The following is a 9927-nucleotide window of genomic DNA, read 5'->3' as shown; positions in this document are numbered from 1 at the left end:
TTGCTTTTATAAGAATTATTTATTATATATCATTATTGTAAAGTGGGTGTTTAATACAGTACTGTGCATAAGATTCTCTCATCTTCAAACAGAAATGGACCAAAATAAAGACTAAGCAAGTGGAACACAGATGAAAAAAAGGGTCATTGTGCAGGGACTTTCCCATCAACAACATCTATGTGGTCATGTTACTCTCTCATTTATTCTGAATATATGGCTATTTCCTCTTTCACATAAGTTTTGGATTCTTACCAAAAAAAGAATAATTCTCACAGTAATTCTCATATTACATAAATAGTCTAACTAATTGTAGCACAGTAAGATTTAAATCTAGCCCATTCTACAGTAACAATAATGTGTGATGGGTTGAACATAATACATCCAATAACAGATCAAGAACTCTATCTACAGTTGTAATGAAGGAAAAAACCAAACAACCCAAACACATTTTTAATATGTTACGATTTTTCACTTAGGCATTATGATAAATCTTCAGTTAATTATCACTTTGTGCAATAAAACCAGGTTTATCAAGAACATGAGCAAGTTGAAAAAATTAAAATCATAGAATCATACCTGCACTTTTCATATTGAAGGAAAAATACTGTATATTATCACTTTCTCATGATTAATAAGGCAAAACAGATCTGAAAATTTTGAAGCATTTCCTTTTGGGTTCTCCCTATCTAACAGGAATGAGACATCTTACTAATTTGCCAGGCAGGGCTACCTGATGGAAAAGATGAAGCTTTGCTTTTTTTTTTTTTGAAGTATAGTCAATACATTTTCACTCGCTTTATACATGTAAAATAAATGAGAGGGCAAATGAAAGGGCAAACAATATTCTAAAATATATTTTACCTATAAATCATTTTATTCCATAACCTTTTATAAAAATAATTTTTCCATAATTAAAAGGCTCCTGTGTTCTTTGAAGTTGAAGATTTTGACTTTTAACATCTTACATGATCTAAAAATTCAAAGAAACCAAATATTCATGCAAAACATCCTCAAGAAAATATAAAATATTTGCAGAAGCCAGAGTTCCAAAACAGTCTAAAACAGTGACCTAAATTTAACTGTCAGCTGTTTATTATAATTTTTGCCCATGTATCCTTAAATCAGATATAACTGTAGTGTTGACGATTGATACTTAATTGGCTATCAAAAAATATATACTTTTGGCAGCTCGTAAAAATTTTGCTAAGTGCTGAGGGAGTAAAAAGGCAGAAAAGTACAGGAGTCCACATATCCTTTTTGTTAAATTTAATTTGTCATATGTAGAAGGTATCTATATACAATCAGTGTGCATTGTAACAGTTTCTATTAAAAGTCAATCAGTTCATCTAAAATATTAACTGGCTGCATAGCACATTTGACATTATTGCCCACATTAAAAAGGAAAACAAATGGATTTACAATAAATTTTGGCTGATTTGGGTTCTGATGTGTTCACAAAGGTATTTTTTAAACCAATGCTTCTGAAAAAAAAAGTTTTCAGAGCATGCAGTTTAGATAGTACGTCATTACTACAAACAATCACAACACTGGCTTTTAAAAAAATGTATCTAATAAAATATCCAATATAAAAGGAATCCTAAAGGATAATATAATGGAATAATGTTCCCTTTCCCCATTTTTACATTCTAAACAGTGATTCCATCAAGACAATTTATTAAAAAGTGTTGTTAATACATTGAGTTTTGTCCTTTTTTATGACAAGAAGGCCTGAGTTGGTGGGGAAAGGAACAGTTAAAAAAAGCCTGAGAGGGGGAGGGAAGGAAAGCTCATTTAATTAATTTACAATAATTTACAGCTATTTTATTTTGTAAAAAGGCATTACAATTTATCACAAACAAGAATTCCCGGATATTTTACAGTCATAGGTACAGAATTTAAATATTCAAGCTTGTGATGAGAAGCGGCAAGGTGGTCGCAGTGTACAATGTAAACAAGTAGCTTTGGAAAGTGAACAAAGTCCTTGAGAGTTCTTTGCTAAGGAAAAACAAAACAAAACAAAACTCTTCATTCCTTCCTGAAACATGATTACAGGTCAGTGTGTAAAGTTCATTTACAAACATAATTTAAATGGAGTTCAGCCTAAAATCACTGACACAAAGAATTTTATCCAGTCTAAATGGGGCAGTGTTGAGGTCCCTGTAAAAAGTAAACATTTTCCATTATTAAAAAAAAAAGTGCTACAACACTTTGTAACACAGTGCAGCATAATCCTTAAATACAAAAATATTTTTCTTCTGTTGGGATAATAGACCTTGCATCCTGGAAAGAAGTAACAATACTGCTACTGATGGAGGATCCTGTCCTTATCTTTCAAGTCATGTAAGGCAATTACTGTGGTAGTTTACGATATATGGCTAAAACAAAGTCCAGATGGGCAATGTCAGTATTTGTTATGTTTTCCGGCTACTCCAAGTATGCTCAGGTGTACTTTTGTGATCAGATGAATGTTCAAATGGAGATCTATGACCTAAAGGTGATCTTGAGCCGTAAGGAGACCTCTGATCTAGTGGTGACCTAGGGCCACTACTGGAAGCTCTGTGGTCCATCTGCCAATCTGAATGATACCGATAATCTCTTGAAGTTTTATGGTGTGAATATTCAGAACTTGATCGATGATCTGAGTGCAACCGGTGATCTGAATGAGAACGGTGGTCAGGATGAGGTCGGTCTTTTAAACTTCCTTCCAAAACTGATCTGTGATCCCTACTCCTATGGTCATCCATTTTTCTGTGTTTATTATCATTGTAGTATCTGATGAGAGAGAAAATAAGTCTATTAGCAAAATTAAAGACAGCCCTTAAAATTAAATTTTACTAATGCGGACTCATCATGGAAAACTATTCACTGCTCTTTTAAATAATGCATAAGTTCAGCATTTCATATCAAGAACTATGAATTCTTGCTACGATCTAATAAATGACTAATAATAAATAATTATAATAAAATAATAGCCTAATAAAAAAGATTTTAAAAATAGCTTTTTATGTAATCAATTAACAAGCACTTACCATGTGTTTATTAGGCAAAATTGAAATGACGATTGGGGAAAATAATATTTATTCTTAAGACATTGAAAACTTGTAGGGTAAGTATTGCTTCCTTCATTGCATTCATTCTAAGCTTTGTAAATCCACTTTAGTTGGAGTGTAAGGGTTATCCACAATAGTGAATCACTTTCTAATAATAAAAATACTTAAGATTATAAGCTTGAGAACTAGACTTAGGCCTTAGATATCAAGTTGTCCAGCACCTTCATTTTACAAATGAGGAAACTGAAGCCTGGTGAGATTAAGTCCATAGCTACAATTGGTTTTCAGATTTTAGAAGATGAATTTTAGTAAAATACTATACAAAGCTTTTTAGAAAAGAAACACTAATATTAGCAGAGAGAAAAAAATCTACATTATTTCATAAGACATTTACTGAAACTAATTTCAGGGAATTTTCCGTAAAATTTCAGGAAAGATTATTTGACTTATAATAATTTTGGGTTCTATTGTAACTTTGTTTTTAAAAAAAAGCAGAGGAGGAATGGGCTTTTTTCTTACTGGGTAATTCGAAAGATAAAATATGAAGAAAGTTTGAAGAAAGTTTCTCTTTTTTTCACTCATAAGTTTATTTGAACATATTTATTTCTCACAAAATATCTTTTATAAAACGAATGGCAGGGGCAGCTAGGTGGTGCAGTGGATAGAGCACTGGCCTTGGATTCAGGAGGACCTGAGTTCAAATCCAGCCTCAGACACATAACACTTACTAACTGTGTGACCCTGGGCAAGTCACTTAACCCCACTGCCTAGCCAAAAACAAAAACAAAAACAAACACAAAAAAACAAAAAACATAAAACGAGTGGCAAAGTTTACCTGCTTTCTTGTTTGTAATGATCCCATTCCCGGTGATCTTTACCATTGCTAAAGGATGAATACGATCTTTTCCTGGACTCATTCTTTTTGTAAGCATCTCCCTGATGCCTATCTTTATGGTCATGATATTGAGACAAATGTCTGTCAGAAGAATAACTGTCCCTGCTGCTGTCATCATGATTTGTATTCTCTTTTAGCCTTTCCATATCTGTGTAAAAAAGAAAAAAGTCTGATTTATGTTTACAACATTAAGGAACACTAAAGGGAATTAAAATTAACTGATGCCTCCAATTCCCACCTCCCAAAAAGCAAAGTTCAATTCCTGAATGGAGCCAGATAAATGTTTGGTAGCAGAAGGGAGGGGAGCACTACTTTTTTAACTGAATGTGAAAATAATTAGGGGCAACAGTAGTATTTCTCTTCTTTTCGCTATTTGCACAGTTCCTATCACATAACGTCATTAAGAACTATTCATAAATATGGAAACTGGCAAGATTATTTCATTTGTGGCTAATATCATAAGGGTAGTCTATGATACCTGGAGTCTGGCAATTAGGAAAAGCAAACATTTAAGCTAAAATATTTTTTACAAGTTTTTATTTAATTAGGCTACCTTAATTATTAACCACATGATTCTAAATAAAATAACTTTCAGTAATCTTAGAAATGACTTAGGAAATGTAGCTGATGTGTAACATATATTCATGAGGAAACAGAACTATTTATCTCTAACATATAAACATGCCTGGGTGACAAAAAACAACATGATAACTATAAGAGGTGTTAATGAGATAAACATACAGTTACAGAGCAAAACTAAAGTGTTTTAGAATGTATACAAAATACTCATGCTTCTTATTGAAAGGCAACAATAAATAAAACTAACCTGGATTCCTAATCATATGAGTATTCACGCTGCTGCTGTTCTGGTCATTGTTTTGCTGCAATAAACATACATGTAAAAATCGTTAAAAAACATTTCTGAAATAATTTCTAACAAATTCCTAGAAAAATCAATTTAGGAAATGATAATGAATTTTTGTGCAGTCATTCTGATGCTTTACAAAAGCATGTCAATTAGTTTCATTCACTGATTCTTTGAGGATTGCAGTGGAGTGCAATGGAAAGAGCCCCAGGTTTTCAATCAAAGGATACCAGGATATGAATCCAGGCACTTCTACTTAAGCAAGTCACTTCATCATTGTGGGCTTTAGTCTCCTCATGTGTAAAGTAAGGTGACTCAACCAGACAGCTTCATGGGTACTTCTGGGATCAAATCAAACCATCATATTATCTATGAAGAGGGATAATTTGCCTTTTTTTTTTTTTTTGGACAATGTTTAATACCTCAACTTCTTTTTCTACTCTTCCTGCTACAGCTAATATTTTAATACTAAGTCAAATAATAGCGATGGAGACATGCTCTAAATTCATTAAGAAAGCTTTCAGAGCATGTCTCTATGATAAATAAACCCAGCTTTTGATTTGAGATATATGCTTCTGACATGTAAAATGCCATGCTTTTGCATTTTAGGAGTGGTGTGTTTTGTTGAAGGTATTTCCTTGATCTATTTATATAATCATCATTTTTGCTAATTGTGTTATTGATTATGCTAACTGGTTTTCCTTATGTTGAAATATACTTGCATTTCTTTTACAAATTCAACTCAACAAGCTCTTATCAAATGCCTATTAACATACTAGGTATGATGCCAAGGATAAGAAAGACCAAAAAGAGATACGAGGCAGTATTTCCTTTCAAGGAGCTTACATATTATCAGATCATAGTGAATGATTTTTGGCATAAGTTGCTATTTTATTTTATTTGAATTTTTACATCAATATTCATTATTGAGATTGCTCTAGAGCAGCGCTTTTTTTCTTTTTTTTGGTGAGGTGACTGGGGTTAAGTGACATGACAGGGTCACACAGCTAGTACGTATTAAGTGTCTGAGGCTGGATTTGAACTCAGGTCCTCCTGACTCCAAGGCCAGAGCTCTATTCACTCTGCCACTTAGCTTCCCCTAGAGCAGCACTTCTTACACTGTGGGTTGCGACTGGGTGCTGCAGGGATTGAAAGTAGAAAAAGTTTCAGAAGCCTTGGTCTAGAGTTATCTTTCTCTGCTTTATTCTTTCCTGGTTTGGGTCTCTCAGTGGTATGGAATTTTATTTTTCTATTCTTGAGAACATTTTTTGGGGTAGTAGGTTAATTGTTCACTATCTTGTAGCTAGTGCTAGGGAAAGAAAACCCATTGTTTATAATTTAGGACACACACCATTAAAAGGTTTTATTTTGTCTGTAGTAACAAGTTAAAACAAGGAAGAAGTTATCAGCTAGTTCAAAGAGAAGGATGTCTTCTGAAGATGACTCATGTCCCACAACTATTTAGAATATATAGAAAGCACAGTCATGACGGGTTCAAAACCAGTCATTGGCCTTGGGAAGAGTTTGTTGCATTTTGGGGGAGAAGAAAGACTTCCTAATCTACTGGTCTGTCATTGGCCTTTGAAGTCTAAGATGGAGCAGAAATCATACCTTTTGGTTGGACCTGCTCAAGAAATGAGGTGAAGAACCACAGAACATGGGGATTAGATGTAACTAGGAAGGAAACAGTAAAAAGAGCACATTGAAGGCTAAAAAACAAGGAGTATATTTTCAAAAGCGAGCTTTTGGGGAAAATGTGAGGGAGAAGGGCAGAAAGAAAGGAAGGAATAAGGGGAAAGGATTACTATTAAGCACCTGCTACATGCCAAGCACTACGCTTTGCAAATATTTTCTCACTTGATGCTCACAACAATCCTGAGCCGTAGGTGCTGTTGTTATCTGCATTTTCCAGTTAAGGAAACTGAGGTATTCAGAGGTTAAGTAACTTGCCCAGAATCACACAGCTACTTGAATTTGACAGATTTGAATTCAGCCTGACTTCAGGCACAGTGCTCTATGTACTTTATGTACCATGTAACTGGTGCTACTAGCGCATAAGAAAGTTTATTGCTGGCAAGAAGGACCACCTAATTTATCAGCGAATGAAACAAAGGAGAATGGTTAAGGAGATTAATAGTAAGGGTTTTGAGGTATGGAGCAGGAGAGAAGCAGCAACTTAGGGTGAATTGTCTCTGTTACCTGTGAGGTATGATACTTAGCTGAGAGGAAGAACAAAAGGTATTGCAGGAGGCTTGAAAAGGCTTGAAGGTTTGATAGAGTTCCCTTTTTATGCAGCATTTTGGTTAGTTTTGCCAATGCTTTTTTCTCTTATGTATTATTTGTTAGAAGGGATGGTTTATTGGGTAAGGGAAGGATTCATTCATAAATGAAGGTGATGTAAAAAGAAAAGCTATCAATAAAAATTAAATATTAAAATAAATATAAAACTAACAATGGCTTAAGCACTTTTGCCACTTCTTTCAGTAGTCAAGGATGCAGTTCATCTGGGCCAAGTGACTTGAAGTCATCACAGTGAACTAAATCCTTTGTTATTATCTCCTTACTTATATGATATCAAATCCCTATTAACCATTTTTGTTTTGGCAATTTCAGGGCATGGGTCATTCTTTTGGAATGAGAAAAAGTAAAAACTGAACAGGTCTGCTTTCTTTCTGCTGTCTAATCTTTGTTCCATCCACTCTAAGCAGAAGTACTGTGCCTTTTTTGATTTTATTCTTTTTCTCCAATATAGCTTAAAAAAAACTTTTGTTTGAATTTTCCTCAACTCTTGAAACTATTTTTTAAGACACTGAAAAATGCTATACTCAAATTCATACTCTGTTTACCTGTCCTTATTTTTGACTTTTGTGCTTATCTTTTAAAAACCTAAGTTGGCTGGCAGGTTCCTTGTGCATATGATCAAATAGCTTCAGATAACTCCCATTTTTCTTTCTCACTGGAATTTTTCCCTTTGTATCCAAAATTACACTCCTGAGTGTCCCATCTTTTGTGGGCTGATTTTCTCTACATAATTTTAGTCCCCAGGACCTATCCTGACTCTAAGGATTGAAATGGGATTTACTTTTCTATCCTGAACTCTGGAATGAAGTAGTCAATCTCCTAACCCACAAAATTCCCATCATTCTTACCTCTAACATCCAAAATCTCACTGTCAGAATCACACTCAGTATACAATTTCCCCTTGTTGGTTTTGAAAGATGAATTATCATTAAGGAGAGTAAAGAAATTATTAAGTATTCTGCTTTTGGCAGAGTTCCAGAAGATTTCTGTATAGGATAATCCCTTGCCATATTCACTATAACTGAAATTACTACCAAATCATACTTACGTGTTAGGCTTGAGATCTATCTCCCTAACTCTTTTATCTTTCTGTTGAGGTATTCTATAGCATACTTAATGACAAAAATCACTTGTTTCTTCCTCCTCTGATCTTTACCCAAATGCTATGCTTTCCTTCTCCAATTCCTGGATTGCTTCACATTATTATACTACACACAATGCTACCCAAACCCCAACCCACTTTAGTCTATCTTGTTTTGTCTGAATAAGGCATATTATCCTTTCAGAATCATATTCCAATCACAGGTATCATCTCATCAAATCTCAGTGATACCTAGGATGTCAAATTTGCTTATTTGCACTACATCAGGACACCGACCTACTTCTTGCTTTTTATCTAAACTGTATTTAGACATCTGAGGTCATGAGTTTTTACTCTTGGTTCTCTTCTTGAATATTTCCCTCTTGCTATTCTTGTCTGAAATACTATTTTTCTTCATTGTTGCTACTCTCCATAATATCTGGATTGGCAGATCTACATAGACATTTTCCCTTCTACTTTATTTTTATAGCTTAAAGCCCTTTTGATTAGATTTGTAGGGAAACCTGTTAATATAATCTTATTAATCCTGATTTGGTATACCGAATCCCTGGGCAGGAGGAATCTGTCATCCCTATATTTTAAGCCATTGTTGAGAAGCTCAAAACCCATTCTTAAGCACTCCCTCCTTAGCCACCATTTGCTTCCTAACTAACTCAGTTTTTCTCTTTTGCTTCTCTTCCTTGGCAACAGTAGGGAAAATATAACCTGTGCTTTAAGGTCTTCAGTTTCTGGCTAAAAAGTTAATTATCTGTAGCAATAATTTTTTAGGTTCCTTCTGACAGCCACATTTGTGCCCATGTTAATCACCAGAAGTGTGAAGTAGTTATCAGTTTTGATAAGAGTTCAGAAGTTTGTCTTCAATACATATCGATACCTTAGTACCCATCAGTAAGAAATTAACAACCACTACTCTTTTTGCTTTTTCCTGTGATCCTTAATGACTATGGCACAATGATATCACTACTTGGAGGGCAAGGTGCTGCTTTTTTCTCACATCATTCACCACCCTCTTCAGGAAAAACTTCAAAAAATGTTTTATTTGTTTTAATTCTGTCCTTTCCCCTCCTTTCCTTTGTGATACTTCTAATCTTCAAATTTCTAACAAGAGTGAAGTCTCTATTTCTCCATTTTCCCCCATTAAAACCCTACTTCTGTTTTCTTTAGGAATTCATCATTGTGCCTAACAACTAGGAGTGTGGAAAGACATCCCTCAAATCCCTTTACCTTCTCTTCCAGGAGGGAGACTAGTCTACATTTGGTGAGGCAGGGGTAGGGGAAATCTTCACTGCAGCACTTAAAGCCTTTCACAAAACGGCTCCCACCTTACCTTTACAACATAAACATACTCAACTTTCCAGACAGATTGGCTTACTTGCTGTTCTCTGACCACTGCATTATCTCTTGCTTCCATGCCTTTCCTCACCTCCAAATCAAGAAACTCCTACCTCCAACAGAACCTTCTACCTCCTCAAATGATCACATGCACATATTTTTGTTTTGTCCATCAATATGATATAAAACTGAAGGCAGAAGTTGATTCTCTTTTTGTTTCTGAACCCCAGAACTTAGCAAAAGATAAATGCATACTAAAAACATGTTTGATTAGAAAAAAAAACTTGTCTGATTAGAAAAAATAACTATATATGGCAGTTTCCAAAAATTCTCCTTTCCTCTCCATCGTGAATTTACCTTATTCATTTTTTACTATAACAAT

General features: G+C 34.4%; 1 protein-coding gene across 4 annotated transcripts in view; it reads right to left on the bottom strand.

The window, feature by feature from the left end:
• The window catches only part of CHD1 (chromodomain helicase DNA binding protein 1), a 122204-nt gene continuing 112277 nt past the window's right edge, over window positions 1-9927 (bottom strand). For all 4 annotated transcript variants that reach the window (XM_078153108.1, XM_021009211.2, XM_078153109.1 and 1 more), the window contains 3 exons: window positions 4772-4826; window positions 3886-4093; window positions 1-2772 (listed from right to left, as the gene is read on the bottom strand). In XM_078153108.1, coding sequence (XP_078009234.1) covers window positions 2412-2772; window positions 3886-4093; window positions 4772-4826 — 624 coding nt within the window. In that variant the 3' untranslated portion in view covers window positions 1-2411. The remainder of the gene's footprint in view (window positions 2773-3885; window positions 4094-4771; window positions 4827-9927) is intronic.

This window comes from Phascolarctos cinereus, unplaced genomic scaffold (genome assembly GCF_003287225.1).
Source record: "Phascolarctos cinereus isolate Bilbo 61053 unplaced genomic scaffold, phaCin_HiC Scaffold_4;HRSCAF=312, whole genome shotgun sequence".
NCBI lineage: Eukaryota > Metazoa > Chordata > Mammalia > Diprotodontia > Phascolarctidae > Phascolarctos > Phascolarctos cinereus.
Note: the sequence above shows the minus strand (reverse complement) of the source record. Positions and strands in the feature narration are given on the sequence as shown.